This window comes from Ovis canadensis, chromosome 17, assembly GCF_042477335.2.
Source record: "Ovis canadensis isolate MfBH-ARS-UI-01 breed Bighorn chromosome 17, ARS-UI_OviCan_v2, whole genome shotgun sequence".
Taxonomy (NCBI): domain Eukaryota; kingdom Metazoa; phylum Chordata; class Mammalia; order Artiodactyla; family Bovidae; genus Ovis; species Ovis canadensis.
Genome location: NC_091261.1, coordinates 40,159,558 through 40,183,727, shown reverse-complemented (window position 1 = coordinate 40,183,727; position 24,170 = coordinate 40,159,558). Strand labels below are relative to the sequence as shown.

The following is a 24,170-nucleotide window of genomic DNA, read 5'->3' as shown; positions in this document are numbered from 1 at the left end:
TTACCACTGTTACTAAGTGAAGGGAACAAAAGTCTTAATTTGAAAACTTTAGTGAATCTTAATGTCTGTCTCACCTCCCTACTTTGAGACTTACACATATTATACATTATAGTCAGTGATCTACCAAAAAAAAAAAACACCTCTTGATTTTACAATTTGACAGGTTTTAAGACTCAAATTTTAATTGGAGATTACCTTGCTAAAATATTTAACAGTTTAATATAATTAGCCTGCAGGTGCCTTCATTAGGGACTTTAATCTTTGTTTGTTGCAGATTAAGCATCTGCTGATGAACCAGGTGTGGTTCATAGGGACTTTAATTTTGCCAATGTTTCTCTGTAGGCAACATTTCTATTCTTGGAATCTATTCGGTACCTGCAGGAATACTGTTCTTTATACTTAGAGTGCTGTAGTAACTTTATAGTCTATCCTCAACACTGACTCTGTACTTCTATGCAACTTCTATTCGAAATTGAAAAACTCTGTCTAGGTAACTTAGATAAGAGTTTGTGGAGTAGAAATGCACAATTTGCATTCTAGACCAGACTAAACTACTATCTAGCTAGTTGACTTTTGGCAAGATTTCTGGGCCTTGTAAATGAATGAAGTGGATATATTTTCTTTCATTTCTTAATACCAGAGGGCCTTCTGTAACCTAAATCTGCCAGCTTTCTATTTTCCTGAGTAAATTTGCAACTTCAAGAATAATGATATAGGAGCAGACAGATGCCCTTTATGGTTCAGAGTCCAGAATAGGTGCAAACTTAGGGGAGTGTTAAATTAGTACAATAAATCTTTTTCGTTGGAAGCCTATGTGATTTATCCTATAAACCAAGAGATTCATGAGAGGGAAAGAGGATATTAATTATGCTATAATATCATAATTAAACTTACGTTTTTCCTAGCCAAACCAGGATTTACTGTCACTCACTTAATAAAGTACCAGAATCCCATCCATAAAATTTTTGCCAGAAAGTTTACTACCAGAGATAGAAACATAGGAAATGTAGCAAAGTATTTCTGGACTTGTAGTCATGATTTTTTTTGTTAGAACCTGGAGTTCTAACTGAATTGCAAGTGAGGAGTTCTTCAGCCCTGTGACACACTTTCCTTCACTTTGGGAATGGTTCTGGCTTGTGTATTGGTGTTTCTGGTAATCCAGATAAGAACCTCTTTTCAGCCAAAGCCTGGCCCACAAGAGAGCCTAGAATAGTATCATTGTGGTCTTAAGTTCTTGTCAGGAGACTAGAAAGAATTGTTCCCCGATCCATGTTTAAAGTATTTTACTTATTTTGAAGACCTTTACTAAAGTTACAGTATGGGATTTATGAGTCACTTACCTTGTACCCATGGTTATATTTTGCATATTAAAAACCAGCTTTCTAAATTTAATTTTTACTCACAAAAATATTGATTTGGGGGCTTGCCTGGTGACCTAGTGGTTAGGATTTGGCTCTTTCACTGCAGAGGGCCTGGTTCAATCCCTGGTTGGGGAACTATCCTTCATGCTGAGAGGTTGGGTCACAATACAAAAAATTATTTTTTTCTTTTTCATCTTTAGTCTTCTTGACCCCATCAACCTTTTCTCCAAGTGTGTTTCCCAGAAACCTCAAATAAGCTTACTGTAAATCCAATAACGTTTTACTTAAGTTATATAAGTTATACATAAATGTTTTTATAAACACAGAAATTTGCTGTTCCCTTCAAAAAGAAAAATGGTCACGTTACCAGTTTATTGAATATCCTTTCAGACCTTTCTGTGAAATTATTTCCAAATACAGTGTTTTGTATGTGCATTTAGACTTTTCTCAATTTAAAATTTTACCTGATCCTTTTATTTTTCTTTACAGTGAGTTTTTAAATTATATTAACAGTAGTTTCAGGTGTGTGATTCAGATTTGCATATACATATTGTGGACTTCTCTGGTGGCTTAGTGGTAAAGAATCCACCTGCCAATGCAGGGGATGCGGGTTCGATCCCTGGGTCAAGAAAATCAAGATGATGCTAGTGGTAAAGAACCTGCCTCCAGTGCAGGAGACTTCAGAGGCACAGGTTCGATCCCTGGGTAGGGAAGATACCCTGGAGAAGGAAATGGCAACCCACTGTAGTGTTCTTGCCTGGAGAATCTCATGGACAGAGGAGCCTGGTGTGCTACAGTCCATGGGGTCCCACAGAGTTGGACACGACTGAAGCGACTTAGCATGCCTGCAGAGAAGGAAAAGGCAACCCACTCCAGTATTCTTGCCTGGAAAATCCCATGGACAAAGCTGCCTGTCAAGCTACGGTTCATGGGGTTGCAAAAGAGTTGGACACAAATTAGCAACTAAACAACATTGCAAAATGATCATCATATATTTAGTTAACTACCATCTACATACTTTTTATAAAATTTTTTTCCTGTGATAAAGTTGATGCTTTTTAGTCTAAACTTTAAAAAATTGCAGAGAAGTGGTCAGTTATAACTGATGTGGTCAGTTTAGCCATTTTCCCATTAATCAACGTCCTGGTTGTTTCAAACATCTTTATGCATTTCTCTTATATACTGTCTAATTTGCTCTAGGATAGCTATGTGGAATTGTTAGGTCACAGTGTATTTGTTGACAGGTTGTTCTCTAAAGTGACTACAGACTGAGTCTCAATTTTAGAGTCTGAGAAGTAAGTAGGCTTTTTTACATATTTTTTTAAGGTACTCATTTACTGTAATAAAATGGCATTTGATGACATTTCTCCCTTAAATATAATAAAACCATGTGATTAATGATTGATAACTGTCAATGCCTTTTCTTAATTAAAACTTTGCTAAAGATTATGGTCATGAAAATTAGAGTAAAATCACCTATCATGTTGAATTTTTTTGTTCTCACTATCCAAGCTTTTCAAATGAATTGTTTTCTTATCAGGAATTGTTTCCTTATAGATTAAGATATTACAGTAATATTCAAAGTTGTATTTTGGCTCACCAATAATTGAAAAATGGATATATGAAGATCATGTACTTGTTTATATATACATATATACTTGGAGGCATGTATGTATATGTGTGTGTGTATGTTAGATACATATACATATGTATATACACATATACATATGTGTGTGTATATATATATATATATATATATATACAGTGTATATATATATATTGGAGCTTAAATTTCTTAGGCTTCATCTGTCTGAAAATTTTTAATTAAAGTTTCTATATTTCTAAATTTTTAGGTTGGCTTTCTTTTTCAGTCTTAGATTTTTATCTAATGACATACTGGGAGAACAGCTTCCTCCATTTTGTTTGGAACATGGGAATATGAAAATATTTTCTTGGTCTTGTTTTACATGTTCTATATGTGTGTATAAAATTATATGTAGAATCTGGTGTATTAATACATACAGATTTTTCTTATTTCTTAAGTTTTGCATTATTTTTTATAAATGTACCAATACTATAACTACTATATTGTTGAATATAGGAGTTACATATTTATTTTTTGGCTATGTCACACAGCTTGTGAGATCTCTGGAACAGTTTTCTAGAGCAGTGACGGCAGTGAAAGCCATGAATCCTAACTATAGGCTACCAGGGACCTCCCTAGAGGATATCTATTTAAATACAGTTATCTAGGGAACTTCCTAGAGGTTATTTGTTTTAATGAAGTCCGGTGGATCTTCCAACCCATGGATCAAACCTGTGTTTCCTGTGTCTCTTGCATTGGCAGCCAGATTCTTTACCACTGAGCCACCTAGGAAGCCCTTTACCTGCTACAATGAACATATTTTTTTGGCTGTGCTGCTCGGTAAGCAGGATCTTAGTTTCCAGACCAGTTGAACCCACGTCCCCTGCAGTGAAAGCATGGAGTCTTAACCACTAGCCCGCCAGAAATCCCTACAATGAAAATTTTATACAGACATCTTTGTATCTTGTCTTGATTCTCAGATAATTTCTAAGAAATGGAATTTTTTCATTAAAATGTGTATGCATTTTATTAATTTAATTTTTAAAAACTTTATTGGATTCCAGTTGATTTACAGTGTTGTGTTAGTTTCAGGTGTACCTCAAAGTGATTCAGAATGTATATTCTTTCTTTTTCAGATTATTTTTTCATATAGGTTATCATAAAACATTGAGTACAGTTCCCAGTGCTATACAGTAGGTCCTTGTTGCTTATCTTTTAAAAGGATATATATATATATATATGTGTGTGTGTGTGTGTGTATATATATATATATATATATATATATGTAGTAGTATTACTATTTTGCCATGTGGCTTGGGGGTTTTATTTAGTTCCCCCACCAGAGATTGAACCCAGGCCCTTGGTAGTGAGAGCAGAGTCCTAACTACTGGATTGGCAGGACATTCCAAAAATAGTATATACATTTTAAATGACAGATTATCCTTGAAAGATTCTACTACTTCATATTCATTCCAACAGCATGAGAGAAATGTCCATTTATACAGGGTTCCCAACGCTTGGCATTTTCTTTTTTGTCAGAATAATAGGTGAAAATTGTTTTCACTCAAATTTCTTAGTGCCATTTCATGTTTGGCCACTGCTATTTCGTTTTTGAATCGTGTTTATCTTTTATTCAGATTTGTTTTTTTAAAGCTCATGTCATTCTTTTAACTGAAAAAATAGTGGGTTGATGAGGTGGTCTAAGAGAGCAGCACAAAGGACTTCCTTATGTTGAATTTGGGAATTAGACAAATGTATTCACAGTTGGCGTTGCACAACTTCGTGTTCCCTTTCTGCCTCTGTTGGGTAGTCTACCCTGTGTGGTTGATAGCATGAAGGAGCAGACCAGAATGCTTATTACTTTTTGTGGACAGCTAGCTCCCAAAGGAAAGAGGGGAAAGGTGCTGGCTTTGCAAGTCAGTTCTTTTCCTAAACTTACTAATCAGGAAACATTGTTTCTGTGGAAACAATTGTGACTTGGGAACAGGAATGTTCCAGGACAGTCTTCCTTTTAAAAAAGTAAATTAACTATAAGTGCCACTTGGTAACCAGTATTAAGAAATCCCTCTTTCCTATCCCAGAGTATCGAGCCACAGTGGCCAGCATAATTTGTCAAATATCTTTTGATGAAAATAAATTACCATATTGGTAAACTATATATCCAAATTACAATGTGTACTTAAAGATACTCTTGTCAATAAAATGTCAGAATTATTGAGGGCACAGAGTTAAATGTGGCCTATTTTCCCATATATTACCTGAGGAAGAGTTCAAGTTGAGAGATTAAAATTTAAACAAAATAATTGGTTGAAGTAAAAATCTCTCTTCCTTTTATTTTTAAATGTGTGAAGAAATAAAGATCAAGATTCTTCCTTCCTGCCTGCCCTGCTTGGCTTGCGGAATCTTTTGTTCCCAAATCACGGTTTGAACTCAGGCCTCTGGCAGTTAGAGAACTGTGTGCTAACCACTGAATCGCCAGGGAGTTACCTCCAACTTTTTTTTTTTTGAAGTATAGTTGATTTACAGTATTAGGTTACCTCCCCAACTTCTTTTAGCCAGAGGTTATAATCAGTGTCTGTGTAGGGTATGGCACCATGTTGATTTTTAAATCAAAATGATTATTAACTTACGTTCAAATATTTTTGTTTGTAAATAACTTGTCATTTAATACTGAAGTTTAAAAGTTTATGTGGTCAGAATAATTTTTAAATTTCTGACCTTAATTTTGTGATTATTAATGTCTTCTTGATTTGTAATAAAACTCACTTTTGTGGCTTATCCCTAACTACTTCCCATTACATCAAATAGTTTGTGTAAGGCTGTGTTTTGTAACCACCAGGCAATAGTTTACTTGACTTAGCAATATTTTAGAATGTGTTTTTACTTGGCTGAGGGAAAAGTCTTTCAGATGTTTGACACTGTGTAGCTTTCATAAAATACATGTGCTATTTATAGAATATACCTTAGTCAAATTCCAGATAATATTTGACAAATACTGTTTTTGTTAGATTTTTTTCCTGCTTCCCTTTTTGTCCTACCTGTCCATCATATTTTTTTCTGCATCTCATTTTTCTTAATGAAGTATTTATCCCTATGCATATTTACATGATGTATACATTTCCCTGTAGTAGTTTCTGTAGACTTTTTAAGAAGAGGTGAAGCAAGTTGGAGAAGGGGAATTTATTTATAAATGGAAGCGCAATTGTTAATTTTTTGTTATGAAATAATTGATAAGCTGAAAATTGCCAGGGTTTTCAAAACAGTGCTAAGTAGTCATATTAAAAATGAAACTGTACTGTGTTTGCTACTGAAAAATTTTGAGTTCATAATTGTGGTGGAGAATTGTTGAAATAGGATAGTTGGACCTGAGAGTGAATTGCTCATTAGGTTAATAATAGTCTTGTGGTTCAACGGTAAAGAATCCTCCTGCCAGTGTAGGGTATGCCTGTTGGATCCCTGGGTTGGAAAGCTCCCCAGTGACAACAAACTCCAGTATTCTTGCCTGGGAAAATCCCATGAACAGAGGAGCCTGATTAGCTGCAGTCCGTGGGTCGCAATCAGTCGAACACGATTTAGTGACTACACAATATGCTTCCCTGGTGGCTCAGATGGTAAATAATCTGCCTGCAGTGCAGGGGACCCAGGTTTGATCCCTGGGTTGGGAAGATTCCCTGGAGAAGGGAATGGCTACCTTTGCTTGGAGAATTCCATGGACAGAAGAGCCTGGTGAGCTACAGCCTGCTGCTGCTGCTAAGTCGCTTCAGTCATGTCCAACACTGTGCGACCCCATAGACAGCAGCCCACCAGGCTCCTCCGTCCCTGGGATTCTCCAGGCAAGAACACTGGAGTGAGTTGCCGTTTCCTTCTCCAATGCATGAAAGTGAAAAGTGAAAGGGAAGTCACTCACCCGTTTCCAACTCTTAGCGACCCCATGGTCTGCAGCCTACCAGCCTATGGGGTTACAAAGAGTGGAACATGACGGAGCGACTGACATTTACTTACACATTTACTTGTGTCCCTAAAGTATAAGGAAGTGTAGAGCAAATAGCCATGTACTCACTATCTGCTTTAGAAATATAATTTCTACAATATTCACACTCCTTGTGTGCCCATCCCTGGGGATGTCGTCATCCTTCATCCAGCTTCCTTTCATAATATCTTATTTGAATTTCTCTGGTTTTAACTCAAATCATTTTATTTTACTCTGAATTGGTCATTGCCATGATTTATGGGGTTCATTGTTTACTAAATTATTGTGTTTTCTGTTTATTCAACTTTAATATTTACTTTAGGGCATGTTTAACTAGATAATCATCGTGCTAGAGAAAAAGACATTTTAAAGCTTCATTTGGAGACTATTATTAACCTTCATTGTGTTCTTATTCAAGATAGGGACAGGTGATGATACTGTGATAGTCTTACACATGCTTTTACAGACATCTGTTTTATTTTTTATGGCTTGATTCTAGAGATAAGCTATTTTGGTTTTTCCAAAGACAAATTAAAGTCTTCTGACTTATTTTCTGGATGCTTCTTGATGTATGTGAATATATTTATATATACAAATATATGTATTATATATATAATATATGGCTTCCCTGGTGGCTCAGTGGTAAAGAATCCACCTGCCAGTGCAGGAGATAAGGGTTTGATCCCTTGGTTGGGAAGATCCCCTGGAGAAGGAAATGGTAACCCATTCCATTTTTCTTGCCTGGGAAACCACATGGACAGAGGAGGGCTCTGGAGGGCTACAGCCCTTGGGGTTGCAGAGTCAGACACTACTTAGCAATTAAACAGCAACAATATATATATAATGTATATAGAAAAATACATCCCATTGGGAATTGATTCACCAACTTTACAAAAATGTGGTATATTTCTAATTTTTCCATGTTACACCTGTTAGTGAAAGGACTGGTTCTGTCAGTTCAGTAAGCTGTTAATATTTTCTTCTTCTTTATTTGAACACTGAAGACCACTTTCAGTCCATGTTTGAAATGTGGTTGATTTCTTGTTAGGAATTGGAGTCTTAGAACTTTGCATTTTGTTGAAAATAATGACTACATTGACTTACTGAAATTGGTTTAATTGTTATTTTGTCAAATATTTTAAGTGATACGGTTATAAAAACCAGTTCTTTGTTTTGTTTTTTTTTTAGAGCTCAGTTCCCCCAAAATTATAAAAGCAGGAAAACTCAAGACAAAGAAATCCAATAAGGTATACTTGACAATAAATAATTTTTGACTATTCTGAAAGGAGCTCCTCAGATTACTGTGTATTTTTCTCTTCTGTCATTAATGTTTGATGTTAATATACTAGAGAATTGTAGCTTTTTCAAGATCTCCATATGCATATGTTATCCTGCATCTATCAGTTTAGTCAAAGTTGTTAATCGTTGTTAATAAGACCAAAGCGTTCTTTCTGGGTTCTGTTGTTGGGAGAAAGTTTTGGATTAATTTGGCAAATGTCTACATATCGATGAATGTAGATGATTTTAAAAGTTACATTTACTTTTAGAAAAATCTTTTTCTATTTAAAAAATTCCTAATTTGTATAACACTTTTATTACTTCTTAGGCTAGTGATTTCAGCGATATGGCAAACTGGCCAACACCAAGTGAATTAGTGAACACTGAAGTGAGTATTCTTTTAAAACCTTTTTTTTAATAAAGGGAAAGTATTCTCATTTCACATGCCAACTTTATTTTACTTCAAATTTAGAGAATCACATTGATAAAGTACCCATTTTTCAAATACTTTGATTTCTTTCATCCTGTTGCCTTCTTCTGGTTGTATTCTCAGGACCATATATTTGGAAAGGTTGGGGTATACTGGGATGTCAACTTCATGTTATGCCTACAAATAGAGTATTTTTTAATGTAATGTCTAATTGAAGCCCGTTTTGTATTTCAAAATTTATTTTATATATGTTTGAGTAAAATTTTTCCAATGTGTTGAAGTATTAAGTCTTTATATACACATACATATGTATAACATATCAAAAGATGCTCAGTATATGGATTTTTTAAAACAGTTTTAGGTTTTTATGTTTGCTTTATTTATTTATGACTGTGTTGGATCTTTATGCTGCTGTTGGGCTTTCTCTAGTTATGGTGAGCAGGGGTAGAGCATAGGCACAGCAGTTGTGGTGCACAGGCTTAGTTGACCCCAGGCCTGAGGAATCTTCCCGGACCAGGAATTAAACCCATGCCCTCTGCATTGGCGGGTGATTCTTAACCACTGGACCACCAGGGAAGTCTTAGTAAATTGATTTCTAATTTAACTATGAAAGAAGTTCTAAAAAGATATTCTGAAATAGTCTATCAAAAAGCTTTTTAGTTCCTTCCCTAGCTGTCCGGGTGTTAAGACCATGCTTCCACTGGCAGGGGCATGGGTTCAATCCCTGGTTGGGGAACTAAGATCCCACATGTTGGAGCCATAGCCAAATAAAAAAAAATAATAATAAATAAAGAGGGTTTTCTTTTTAAAGAAGTAGTGTATATAGTCATCTGGTTCCATGGTTTCATTTGACACTGTACATTTTGTTATTTGTATTTTGTGCAGTAATATCGGAGTATAGTTTAATATATATGAAACAATTTAATTGATGACTAAACAACATAATGAACTGTATATGAAGGGTATAGTCTGATACCCTTTGACCTGTAAAACTTTCTCCACAAACAGGATAGTGAACTTGATTTGTAATTCTTCCCTGTTATGTCCCTCTCCACACCATTATCCCAACCACTGATAAGCTGTACTTCGTTAATTTGCCCTTTCTCCAGTTTAAAAAAATTTTTTTATTGGAGTATAGTTGATATACAATGTATTTACTACAGTTTTATGTAAGTGGAGTTATACAGCATGTATTTTTTTTTGCCCCTGGCTTTCATTTAGCTTAATTATTTTGAGTTTTATTTATGTTATATGTATGAGTAGTTTGTTCTTATTTACTGAGTAGTAGTCAATTAATGGATATAATACTGTCCATTCACCTACTGGTGAACGTTTGTGTTGATTCCAGTTTTTTGACTGTTAGGAATAAAGCTACTATATAAACATTAGTGTACACAATTTGCAAGGATATATGCTTTTATTTTTCTTGGGAGTAGAATAGGTGGATTTTATGGTAGCTATTTAAAATTTTAAATTACCAAACTTTTTATTCCACCAGTAGTGTATGAGAATTCTAATTGCTCTATATTCTCCCTAATACTTGACGTGGTCAGTCTTACTGTAGGTGTGTGATGGTATCACATTGTAGTTTTACTTTGCACTTTTCTATTGATGTCAAGTACATGTTCATGTACATTTGCCATCAGTATATCTTTTTGATGAAACGTCTGTTTAACCCTTGCCCACTTTTTAATTGTTTCCTTGTTGCTGCATTTTAGAGTTCATTATATATCTTGGATACAAATCCTTTTATCAGATACTTAGTAACTATTTTCTCCTTGTCTTTCACTTGACTTTTCTCTTAACAGTGTCTTTTGTAGTTTTTTATTTTTGATAAAAGTTGTCATTTGTTTTACGATATGTAGGTAAGGTATTACCACAAATTTGGGAATATGTTAGAGAAAATGTTCATGAAAATTTAACTCTGTAAAACCTTTTGCAGTGTCAGAGTGTCATCAGTCAAGGAAATAAGAAGCCACAAAATAGAAAAGAAAGAGAAGACAAGGTTGAAAAGAGAAGTGTTAACAATGAAAGCAAAGAAAACCGGGAAACAAAATTAGATGGTCCTGGTGAAAATGTCAGTGAGGATGAGGCTCAGTTAAGCAATCAACGAAAAAGAGGTTAGTTTGTTTATACCCTTCATTTTGATTTTAAGTATTTAAAGAGAGCTGTAGTAATGAAGAATCGTATTTAATCAGTTGATTGCTGATAGTCACCAGTGAGTAGTTTGGATTTCTTCACAACTGAGTGACTGAGCGCACAAACACACACAGAGCACACATTTATCTTTAAAACAAGCTATTTGTTGTTAGTCACTAAGTTGTGTCTGACTCTTTTGTGATTCCGTGGAATGTAGCCTGCCAGGCTCCTCTGTCCATGAGATTTCTCAGGCAAGAATACTAGAGTGGGTTGCTATTTCCTTCACAACCCAGGTAATGTTCCCAACCCAGGTATCAAACCTCCATCTCTTGTGTCTCCTATACTGTCAGGTGGATTCTTTATCACCAGGGAAACCTAAAACAAGGGCTTATTTATCCTCAAAGAATCTCATTGATACTCATTAGAATTTAGAGTATAGACTTTAGAGAACTTTTAGATTCTTTTGTATTCCCTTTGCCTTATCTGTCCATAGTTTGCCATATTTGTAGGAAATTAATACACTAATATTCTCTTAATTAATTTGGTAGTTTTTCCTTTTCCCATGAATCTTTTTGTTTTAGTTGAAAATTGTATTGGGCAGAAATCTGAACATTTTGAAACCTTAACTGTGCAATCCATGAATAGGTAAAGATTTCACTGTACTATAGCTATTAATTACACTATCATTTAGTCAACAAGAAATGTCAAATTGCTTATATCTCTGAAGAACTTAGGAAAATACAAAGATTTATCAAATGAAGTTAGATTTGCAGTTAAACTGCATTTTGAAAAAGCTCATTAGTAGTTATACTGGATAAACTAAAATTTGAGGCAGTTATTTTAAACTAAAAGTGTTTTGAATCAATATTCAAATAATTTTCAGGTGTACCCTGTTCTGAAGCCTAAGTATCAAGTATTAGATGAAAGTAGTGTGTGTACTTAATATTCTTTTTATAACTTCTTTGTCAGAATTAAATGGAAGAGTGTGCATTTCATTTAAAAGCAAAAGAATTCCAGTTATATTCTATCATTGTCTTTTAACTTGAGCTTTAAAAACTTCACAGTTTTCATTTACTTAATTAAAATTTAGAGTCCTTTCACAATTGCAAAGCTTTAATGAAAATTGTGCATTGCCCTTAAATGATTTTATTTTGTTTTCTTCAAGCTAATAAGCACAGATGGGTACCACTGCACTTAGAAGATGTAAGACCAGAGAGTCAAGAAAGACCAGGGTCCCGGAATAGCTCAAGATGTCAACCTGAAGCAAATAAATCATCACATAACAATAGGAGAAATGACACACAAAGTAAGTAACATTTTAAGAGAAAAATGACTAATTTAGCCTTAATGCTCATTGTTGTAATAACTATGTATACAATATAAAGTATTTGAGAGTAAGTTGAAGATATTGTGCCCCTTATTCAGAGTTAAAGAGTCTATATCATAAGAACAGTAACACAGTCTGTCTGTCCACAGATAGAATTTCTCAGTAATGCCCTTTGCAGTTTTTCTGTCTTTCCCAGAATCTAACCTGTGACCACATGTTGCTTTTACTTGTCTTCTCTTTCATCTCTGTTAGTTTGAGATAGTTCTACTTTTGTCTTTTCATGATGATCTTTTTCTGAAGGACATAGGACAGTTATGTGTCTATGCCGTACCTCACTTGGGGTTTTCTGATGTCTCCTCATGATTGGGTTATGTTTTCTGATGTTTCCTCATGACTGGGTTATGAGTTTTTGGCAAGAATACTGCAAAGGTTAAATGATTTTCTTTCAAGTGTGTAACTTGAAAATACATGTAATATTGGTGTATCTTATTATTGGTGATCCTAACTTTGAGCACTTGGTTAAGATGAGGTACTCCAGGTTTCTTTATGATAAAGATACTCTTTTTTCCCTTGGTGATTAATATGTAATTTGTGGTCAGAGACTTTGAGAATGTGAGAATACCCATTTTTTCATACTTCCCTGGTGGCTCAGAAGGTAAAGCGTCTTGCTTACAATGTGGGAGACCTAGGTTCAATCCCTGGGTGGGGAAGATCCTCTGGAGAAGGAAATGGCAACCCACACCAGTACTCTTGCATGGAAAATCCCATGGACAGAGGAGCATGGTGTGCTACAGTCCACGGGGTCGCAAAGAGTTGGACACGACTGAGCAACTTCACTTTCACTTTTACTTTAGTTTCCACTGATGATTTTTATTCTTACATGACTGAGGTATTAACCATGATGGCTACAAATGCTAATTTAGCTATTGCAGCATTTCTTATTGGCATTCCACTGTAAGAAACAACTCCCTGTTATTATTGGTGTGGACTAAAGTCATCTTATATTTTCAGTGGTTGAAATCATTACCATGATTGTTTAATTTTAATGCTCAAATTGTCCCAGAGTTGGCTCTTGGGAACCTCTTATGTTTGTTTCTGGATCCTTTAAAAAGTCAACTTTACTGAACTAATAATCAAAGAAACTACACTGAAATTACTGTCAAGTCTAAGTTTACTTTGTATCAGATTTTATTTACCTTTTCAGAATAAATTTAACTATACAATATAAATTATATCCTCTTGTATTTTTTTTGCTCAGTGTAATGATTTTCACATTCATCAGTATTGTTCTATATATCAGTAATTTCTACCTCTTTATTGCATAACAGTTTTCTGTTGAATGGATATACTCCTTTATTCATTCATCTGTTCATGGATATTTGGCATGTTTCTAGTTTTTGGCTGTTATGACTAATGCTGCCATCATTTGTATACAAGCTTTTCTGTGGGCATATGTCTTTGTTTCCCGTAAACATCTAGGAGGGGATTCCTAGGTGGTATGGTAAATGTGTGTATGTATATATACACACACACACACACATATATATACACTTACACAGATACACACACACATACATACATACATATATTTGGTGTACCACACAACATGATCTTAGTTCACTGACCAGAGATTGAACCTGTGCCCTTGGCAGTGAAAGTGCAGAGGCCTAACTACTGGACCATCAGGGAATTCCCTGAGCATTTAGTTTTGTAGTTTTCTACTGAAATCTTTTAATTTTTTTTTATTTTAATAATATTTAATTTAATTTCGGCTGTGCTGAATCTTGATTGCGTGAGTTTACTTTAGTTGTGGTCGGGGGGTAGTTCTCTATAGTTGTGGCGCATGGGCTTCTCATTGCAGTGACTTCTCTTGACGTGGATCATGGGCTCTAGAGCGCAGGCTCAGTAGTGGTGGTGCATAGGCTTAGCTGCTCCACAGCATGCAGAAACTTATACTGAACTGGGAGTCAAACCTGTGTCCCCTACATTGGCCAGTGCATTTTTTACTGATCCACCAGGGAAGCCCCTTCTACTGAGTCTAATAATTTTTAAGGCATGTTGTCCTATGAAAGCATTGTACAGCGAATACCTGTCTAATCACCATCTAGATTTAGTAATTTGGCTATCTTTAATTCATCTGCTGAATCGTCTGAAAGTAACTTGCAGATATTGTGACACTTGAGCACTGATGTCCCAAGAAAATGCAGCATCCAAGAAAATCAACACTAATTCCCTTATATCATCTAAAATCTAGTTAATAGTTATATTTACTCAATTGTCCACAAAATATGACTTATATAAAATTATAAATCTTGCTACTGGTATTTAGTGAGTAGAAACTAAGAATAACACGAAGACATCCTACAGTACCCAGGATAGCCCCCACACTAGAAAGTTATCTGATTCAAAAATGTCAATAATGCCATGGGTGAAAAACCCTGGTCTCTAGGGTATACAAACCTTTACATTGATTTCATTGTTTCAGTTTTTCAAAATTGAACTGTATTTGTTTTTACTCTGGCATTATACAAAAGTTCTATCTTCTCTATCTTGGTCAATGTTTGATATTATAGGACCTTAAAATATTTTTCACACTGGTACAGATTAGAAAATACTCTTTGATTGTCTTAACTTGCATTTCTCAAGGCCAGTAACACTGAGCATCTTTTTTTATTGTCTCTTTACATTTCCTTGTTTGCCCTTCCAATCTTTTAATGATTTTTTCCATCTAAGTCACTGCATGTGTGAGAATGTGCGTGTGCATGAGATACATTTGTGAGCTCTGTATGTATGCTGGATATAATTTGTGTATTGTGCTTCTGATATCTTCTCTCAGTTTTTGTTTTCATTTCCTTTTTTCTTAAAAAAAGAAAAAAGTCTTTTACTTAAATAGAAATATCGTTTCCTTCAAAATTCATATTTCTCAAAATAAGTTGTTAGGGTGAAAACAAGTTGTCTTTTTTTTTTTCTTTTGGAGTTTTGTATTGTATAAAACTCAGTTACCTTGGAACTTCCTGAATTTTTAACAGTACAGTTTTAGGAAAGGATGTCATTATCTTTGTAGTATGTTATTTTACTTATTAGAATATCTTCTAATAAGTTATTATTATTATTATTATATCAGAGGATGAGATGGTTGGAGGGCATCACTGACTCAATGGACATGAGTTTGAGGAAACTCACGGAGATAGTGATGGAAACCTGATGTGCTGCAGTTCATAGGGTTGGAAAGAGTTAGACATGACTTAGTGACTGAACAACAACATAAGATGTCCCTTTTATGGCAGAGATTTTGACAAACTACTGTGTAATCTCTTCAGTTTCTATCTTTCTGAAGAATGACCAGTTACTAATAACTGGTTACAAAGTGGGGTGGGGTGGTTACCACATTTTTATAAGATGTTAATCATAGTTGCAAACTGGAATATATAAAAATATTTTTATTTTAAAAAAGGTTGGAGGCGTGAAAGAGAAAAGAGAGATGATCAAGATGAAGTTTCCAGTGTGAGAAGTGAGGGTGGTAATATCCGAGGCTCCTTTAGAGGACGAGGCCGAGGACGAGGAAGAGGCCGGGGCAGAGGAAATCCTCGATGTAAGACATGATTTTTGTTTTATTAACTTAGATGAACGTTGAAAAATGTACAGATCCTCTGTTCTTCCCACTATACCATATAGTGTTTCAACTGATTTTTGTCTGATAATAAAGCTGGTTTTGTATTTGTTAACCCTTGAGAAACTTCACTTTGGATTTTTCTTTATAGTAACTGTTTTTTTTTTTTCAATCTGTGATCATTTTTCTTTCTTTGCTACTTCAAGTGAACTTTGATTATTCATATGGTTATCGAGAACATGATGAAAGGACTGATCAACCATTTCAAACAGAGCCTAATGCCAGTATGATGTATTACTATGATGACGGTACAGGTGTGCAGGTGTATCCTGTGGAAGAAGCAGTGCTCAAAGAGTATATTAAGCGCCAAATGTAAGTCACTGAACAGATGGGGTAGGAAAACCTGTTATAATGCCAAACTTTGACATCATTAATAATGAATATAACAAATTTTTATAAGCCGTTTATTGGTAAAATTAGAGGATTTTAATAGTCTTTTATATTTTATTTCTAGGAAATATTAGTAAAGTATATAAAGTATTTTAGAAAATTTACATTGGTTCATGTTGTTGTTTATATGACTCCTGCTTTCTCTACTGAGATATTTCTCTGCTTACAAGGATATTAGTGAAAAAAGCATAATGTGAAAGACTAAATATAAAAATTTAAAAAGTAAAAGTGTTAGTTGCTCAGTTGTGTTGGACTCTTTGTGATTCCATGGACTATTGTCTGCCAGGCTCCTCTGTCCATGGGCTTCTCCAGGCAAGAATACTGGAGTGGGTTGCTGTTACCTTCTCTAGGGGATCTTCCTAACCCAGGGATCGAACCTGGGTCTCCTGCATTGCAGACAGATTCTTAACCATCTGAGCCACTGAGAAAATGAGTGTATATATTTAAAATTGAACAAGTGAAATTTAGCTAATTTGCAAATAAATGTTTATATTAAAATTTGCAGATGAACATCAATGGCAAAAAAATGGTTGCTGTCTTCTGACTTTCTTCACAATTGATTTCAGAATTGATTGTTTTTTAACTTTTAAGTTTTCTGTGACATATTAAAAGGAGACTAATCCTTTTAGTTCAGACTTTTTATAATAGTTGCTTTCTGAATATTAAAGTTGATGTTAGGAGAATATTGTTTGTTCTAGTATCTTTAAGCAAGAAAAAAAAACCCTCTGTGTATTATTAGTATTGTGTAGGATGTTTTGCATGTTTATATAATTTGCATATGCATATCTAATTTGCTAAAATTTCAACTTTTAAAATTCTTATAAAGGGAAGGTAAAGGCTATTTTTGAAAGGACATAGCAGCTTTAAAATATCTACCTTTATTTTAAAAAAGAAAATGAACCTTGGCCCATTACCAGAAAATAATTTTTTCATCAGCATCAGCCAGCCATCTTCCTTGGATGCCATCATGATGGATTTGATTGGCTTACAATATGAAGCAACTTGTTTATTTTTTTCTTGCTTCTTTTGTTACAGTTGATGAAAACATTGAAGAAAAGGGCCTTTTTATGGGCAGAAAGTGCCTGGCATGTGGCTATCAGCTTCAAATTATTATTCCTTTTTGTTTGTTCGTTTGTTTGTTTTGGTAACTCTTGCTACCGGGTCCCTTCTGAGACCTGACAGTGAACAGGCAACTCCATGTCAGGGTAACTGGCCTTCCAATGTGCTCATACAGGTGAGGGAGGAGAACAGCTACTTCAGTGTTGATAAAATTTCTGACCATGCAGTGTAGAATCCAGAGCTTCAAGGTAGGACATGATAATGTCCGCTAGGACAGTGGACAAAATGTTAGACACAGCACCAGGCATGACTTCTTTACTTGTCATTGTTTAGCAGCAGAGTTTTTGACAGGTACTAGAGCGCCAAGTTTAGAATGGCTGTTTACTGTTATCATTCTCTGATTAGTGCACATCTAGATTTGAGGAGTCATGCTTTTTGCCTTTGTATCTTTAAGGTTTCTCATACATATACAGGCTTATTCATTCATTAGTGTTTAGATTTTTGTCTTTGAGAAGTTCCTGAAAAACTTCTTGTACTTGTGGAATATTATGCTAAATATTTTTGAAGAGGCTAGATGTCTTAATGTCTGAAAATTTTCAAATTTAAACATATGTATTATGTGCCCTCCACATGCCAGGCACTGTGAAAAGGGCTTTTGAGGTGTAACAAAAATCAGAATGTTTCTTCAAGAAATTTCTTCAAGACTTAGATTTTTTAAAAAATTTTCTTCAGTGTTTAAGGAGAGTAAATGATTTACCTAGTATTACTGAGATGTTAGTTGTATTTCACTGATCTAAGGGAGCTTTACACTTTGATAGTTGGAAAATATCAAAGTAAAAATACAACTTGGGTATTTACATTTCTAAAATGAGATTTTTTTTCCCATACAGTGAAAGGTAGCTCAAAGCCAGCTTTCATTTATAGGTAATTATTTCTTCAAAATTAACAATTTGACCTAAATACTTCAAGGGTATCTTTAGTCACCCAGTTGCCACCCTTTGAAAACTTGCTTTGTGATTTGGATATAGTGTCGGATTGTTAAACTGTAAGCCATATCATTTGATGTTATGTATTTCTTTTGTATTATTCTTTTTTACATTTCCCCCCATTTATCCTCTTGTTTTGTTTCTCTAGAATCTTGTTTTCATTTTTTAAAATATGCAAGCTGTAATCTAAACAGGTGTTTCTGAAATGCCATTATTATATGTATTCTTAATATTATCTTTATATGTTGGAACTTGTTGATCCCACAGCTTGTTCATTTATATCTCCCTCTCTACTTTCCTAGAGAGACAATTAAGGTGTGAAAGTTTGCTTCTATAGTTTTTCGCCTATGTTTATACTTCATGGTGTTATAGATGTTCTTTATTTAGCTATATTCTGTTCATTTTTAAGGTCTTTTATAGTTCTCCCTCTCAAAGGGGAGGTTGAGGGTCTTGAATCATTCAAATATAAAATTGGGTGTGTGCATCTGTGTCCGTGTATTCACTCAGCTGTTACTAAACATTGTGCTGTATGCTAGAGTTTGGACGTATTAAACAATGTCATTACCCTACCAGCTTAGAAAACACAGCAAACTAATCTACTCTGTAAACTTGATAAAAACTGCTTCTAATATACCATTATTCTCAGTGATGGGAAAAAGTTGGAAGGCAGTCTGTTGACATGTTTAACTTTGTTATTTACTGTTTAAATGAAGCAAGTTAATGTGACTTAAAAAAAATTTTTTTTTATTGAAGGATAATTGCTTTACAGAATTGTGTTTTCTGTCAAACCTCAACATGAATCAGCCATAGGTATACATATAACCCCTCCCTTTTGAACCTGTCTCCTGCCCCATTCCACCCCTCTGGATTGATACAGAGCCCCAGTTTGAGTTTCCTGAGCCATAGAGCAAATTCCCGTTGGTTGTCTATTTTACATATGGTTAATATGGGTTTGAAATGAAATTTTCACTTAATTGACTCATTAGAAAGTTAATTATTGAGCTTTTTTTTTAAAGAATAACACTCTTTAATTGTTTATGCGTAGGTAAAGCTGATCTAAGTAGAAGTTAGTTTTTGAGAAGATAGTATTCTAAATTTCTTTCTACTTGTGTAAGAGAATTTACTAACAGTAGGGTTTTACAGCTATTTATATTTACCCTATGTTACAGTAAATGTGTATAATGTTACAATAAATCAAAATAGTTTTATAGCAGTTGATATCTTAATCAATAGACGTTTTAATTTCCGATTGAATAAATTGATGAAATTTATATTTACTTCTTTTTCTTTTCAGTGAGTATTACTTCAGTATAGAAAATTTGGAACGGGATTTCTTTCTTAGGAGAAAGATGGACGAGCAAGGTTTCTTGCCTATTTCCCTGATTGCTGGTTTCCACCGTGTTCAGGCTCTCACTACAAACCTTAATCTCATTTTGGAGGTAATTATTCATATATAGAACAGTCTGTACTTTCAGTTACGCTCTGAATCTAAAGCTGCTATAAAAAATAAATCTATTAAGTAATTTTAAGAAAAAAGCAAAAACATTCTTCCCTGGTAACAGAGCTGGTAAAGAATTGGCCTGCAATGCTGGAGACCCCGGTTCAATTCCTGGATTTGGAACATCCCTTGGAGAAGCGGTAGGCTACCCACTCCAGTATTCTTGGGCTTCTCTGGTGGCTCAGATGGTAAACAATCCACCTGGAATGCGGGAGACCTAGGTTGGATCCCTGGATTGAAAAGATCCCCTGGAGGAGGGCATGGCAACCCACTCCAGTATTCTTGCTTGGAGAATCCCCATGGACAGAGGAGCTATAGCCTATAGGATCGCAGAGGTGGACACAACTGAGTGACTAAGCACAGCGCAGTAACCTAAGACTCTTACTGTATCTCAAGGCTCTTTTGCCATTTTATAAAATCCAAATAAATGTCTAACCTTGGAAACCCCTCAAAGGATTACTGATGTTTCTACCTGTTTTTAATTTGATCCTTCTTGGTTGGGTTGAACCCCAAAACAAACTTAAACATTCTTGGGTATTCTTGGTCCTTTAGTATTTAGGTTGCTATAAAAGAGATTGTATTCTCATCATTAAAATTTTGAGAAATTTTCCTGTATACCAAGGGCTAGTTTAAAATAGTTATTCCAGATGTGTTCTTAAAGCTTTTATTAAATCTCTTGTCTGTTTTGTTGTAGAAATGGTTTCAGCATTTTTGGTTTTCCGTTCCCTACATATATACATAATATTTGCCCTTTTTCCTATATAGTTTTCTGAATTTTGGCAGTCTTACACACTTGTGCCACCTGTGTAGCCAATCTCTTTCCTCATACATAGTCCCTTGGGACACTGATCTGATTTTGTTTTTTATCCCTCTAGTTTTGCCTTTTCTAGACTATCATGTAAATAAATTATACATCACTAGTTTGTAGCCTTTTGTTTCTGACTTCTTTGACTTAGCATAGTGCTTTTGAGATTCATTCTTGTTGTTTCATGTATCAGTTTGTTCTTATTGTTGACTGGTATTTCATAGTAAGGATGCACTGCATACAGTTCACTTGTTGATAGACATATAGATTGTTTCTGGTTTTTGAAGATTATGAATAAAGCATAGGTCTAAATATTGAGGATTGTGATTGCTGGAATCTGTGGTAAGTGTATGTTTAACTATAGGAAGTTGCCAACCTATTGTCCAAAATGGATTTAACCATTTTGCATGCTGCCATTTTGTATGAGAATTACATTTGCTTCTCATCAGCACATGGTATTCTCGGTTTTTTGAATAATGGTCGAAGAGTCAGACGTGACTGAGTGTACTCAGATCTCTAAGCAAGCTCTAGCTCCGCTATCATTTTCAATGAAGGTACCGATTTCCTCTGGTCTCCCTACCTCTGTAAGAATCTGGTTGTAATTCATTGCATCCTTTTTTGGTCTGTTCATATTCCCATTAAGTTCTTAATTTTTATATCACTGATTGTCTACTTCTATTATAAAACTTAGAGCAGTGGGGAAGGGATATTTTTAAAAGAACTTTTGCATTACTATACTGGTTAGCATTATTAATATGTAGTGGCTGATTTATAGTAAGAAATAAAACTGTTGTGAAACAGAAACATATAAGCATAGTGATTTAGAACAGCATAGGTCTGTATTCATTTAACATTCATTATGTACCTACCACTTACTACAGTAGGAAAGATGTCTTTTTTTTTTTTTCCTTTAGGAAGGTAGGGCTTCATTAGGCTTTGCAGTGTAAACATACTGATTTAAAGCATGGACTTGAGGACCTGCATACATATCCTCATAGCTCTGGACTTCAAGCACTTCAGGCAGTGTTCTGAGGTTTCTGTAAAGTGGACTTCATGGGGTTGTTATGGGTATGAAATCTGTAATGACAGTATCTGGCATACACCTTAAGCTCTAAATAAAAATTTACTGTTACTTATATACCCTTCTATTTATTACTCCTTTTAATCAGCTTTTTCAAATATGTATTTGAATATGCTCAAGTGTTAACTTTCTTGAAAAGCTATCAAAGGAAGCAAAATATACTTTAGCTATTTCCCATCTCTACCTTGGTTGAGAATGTCTACATAGCCACACTTACTGAATCTGTTTCCTCCTTTCCCATTCATTTTCACCATACTGAATTCTTTTTCTTTCTCTCTCTCTCTTTTTTTTTTACTTATTTACATATGTATATTGTATTTTGATTGCTCTTGTAGCACTGTCACTTAACAGTTATAATACAATATTGTCTATAGTCATTGTACTGTGCATTATATTGGTCACTTATTTACTACTACTTATAAGTAAGTAGTAGTAAACAACATCGGTCTTATCCCCTCATCCATTTCCTGGTAAGCATTTTCTTCTTTTTTTTTAAAAAACAGGTTTCATTTTTTTAGATTCTACATATAAGTTATATCATACAATACTTGTGTTTGTCTTTTTCTGCCTTTTTTTATCTCACTTACTATAATGTGTTTAAAATTAATCCATGTTGTCAGAAACAGCAGGATATCCTCCTTTCTCATGATTGAGTAGTAGTCTATTGTGTATATATACCAAATGGTTTTTATCCATTCATTTTTTAGAGGTCATTTAGGTTGTCTCCATATCATGGCTACTGTGAATAATGCTGAATACATTTGGGAGTGCATGTATCTCTTTGAATATTTTTCATTTTCTTTGGATATATACCTAGAAGTGAGTGGAATTGGTGGATCATGTGATTCATCCAGCTTATTGCATTCTTGATAGTTGCTCCAAAACTGAGCTATTTGTGTCTTCGTTTTTTGTTAGATTTAATTGATTCTGGCTCTGCATTTAGTCAGTTGTATTCAAGTTATTTAACATCTTACATGCTAAAGTTTTCTCATTGTTAAAATACAACAAATAAGTGCTTAAGCTATCATAGAGTATGAGGACTTAGAGGAGTCATTAATATAATAATCATAAAGTCCTTAGAACTGTGCTTGCTACTCTCATCTCAAACCTTTTTGCCCAAATTGGCTGACCTTGCGGTTCCACAAAATGTGTGCTGCTCTTTTCTTACTTCTGTGTCTTTGCACAGGCTAGTCTTTCTCTTAATACCAGTCATAGGACTTGGACCTAGGGATATAACATCTATATGTTCCAGCATTGCTGGTTGCTCATAATAATAGGACCAAATACAGAAAAAAAGGACCAAATACAGAAAAAACCCCAAAGACTCAGAAATAACTGACTCATTGTTTCAGAGCTCAAGATAACAAGGTTTGGTTTTAGTAAAAATATGTCTTAACACTTGTTTTGTCTAGATCTTTTCCTTAATTTGTGTATGCTATGAGTCTTTTAAGGCCTGAACCACAATTTTTCTCCTTTATGCTTTCTTTATTTTCTTGAATTTCCGCCCCCCCAGCAGAGAATCCCCTGTGATTCAAGATTCAGTGGGTATATAGTGAAAAATTTCCTTCTCATCTTTCACCAACAGTGAACTAGTTAAACCTTCCTTGGTGTGGCAAGTAGTGTTATGCCTTTTTATGTATTTTTCCTGAGATCGTGTATGTTTTACTACATGATACTGTTTTGCTCCTTTAATAAAAACAGCATATATTGGAATATCATTCCATATAAAGAACTTTTAATTTTTTCTTGAATTTTTTTCTTAAATTGTGACATAGCTTAAACACTGTAAATAAGAAATTATAAGATTAAGGATGACTTCTTTTCCCCTATGTATGTACTCATGTTAAGTATTAAGTTTAAGGAAGCTTGGCTTCCCTGATAGCTCAGTTGGTAAAAAATCCACCTGCAATGCAGGAGACCCTGGTTTGATTCCTAGGTTGGGAAGATCTGCTGGAGAAGGGATAGGCTACCTACTCCAGTATTCTTGGGCTTCCTTTGTGGCTCAGGTGGTAAAGAATCTGCCTGCAATGCAGGAGGCCTGGGTTCGATCCCTGGGTTGGGAAGATCCCTTGGAGGAGGGAAAGGCTACCTACTCCAGTATTGTGACCTGTAGAGTTTCATGGACTGTGTAGTCCACAGGGTCACAAAGAATTGGACATGACTGAGCTACTTTCTCTTTCTTTTCTTTTCTCCTATATAGGTACTCATGTTAAGTATTAAGATTAAGGTAGAACATTTTCACATTCCCAGAGAGTGCACTTGTACCCCGTCCTAGTCAGAATCATTGCTCTCCTGAAACATGGCTGCTTTTTAGAGAGTTCCCTCACCAGTTTAAAATATTATATAAAGTATTTGAATTTTTTTATACCCGACTTTTGCTTATTATTTCTGTAGAGGCTTATTGTTATGTGGGGCAGTTGTTTATTTTCCATTCTGCAGTAATATTTAATTGTATCATGAATACGCTATTTTTTCATGCTCCTATTAATAGACATTTGGGTTCTTTACAGTATGAATATATGACTGTTGTGACTGTTATTGTACATACTTTTGGATGGCTGCTGCTGCTGCTGCTAAGTCGCTTCAGTCGT

General features: G+C 34.7%; 1 protein-coding gene across 4 annotated transcripts in view; it reads left to right on the top strand.

Annotated features, from left to right (window-relative positions):
• LARP1B (La ribonucleoprotein 1B) overlaps window positions 1-24,170 on the top strand; it is a 126,982-nt gene that overhangs the window by 3,004 nt on the left and 99,808 nt on the right. For all 4 annotated transcript variants that reach the window (XR_011249887.1, XM_069557436.1, XM_069557437.1 and 1 more), the window contains exons 2-8: window positions 8,105-8,163; window positions 8,523-8,582; window positions 10,567-10,744; window positions 11,929-12,069; window positions 15,545-15,682; window positions 15,907-16,072; window positions 19,490-19,634. Coding sequence is in view for 3 of the 4 variants with exons in the window: in XM_069557436.1 (XP_069413537.1) it covers window positions 8,105-8,163; window positions 8,523-8,582; window positions 10,567-10,744; window positions 11,929-12,069; window positions 15,545-15,682; window positions 15,907-16,072; window positions 19,490-19,634 (887 nt within the window). In the remaining variant the exon portion in view is untranslated. The remainder of the gene's footprint in view (window positions 1-8,104; window positions 8,164-8,522; window positions 8,583-10,566; window positions 10,745-11,928; window positions 12,070-15,544; window positions 15,683-15,906; window positions 16,073-19,489; window positions 19,635-24,170) is intronic.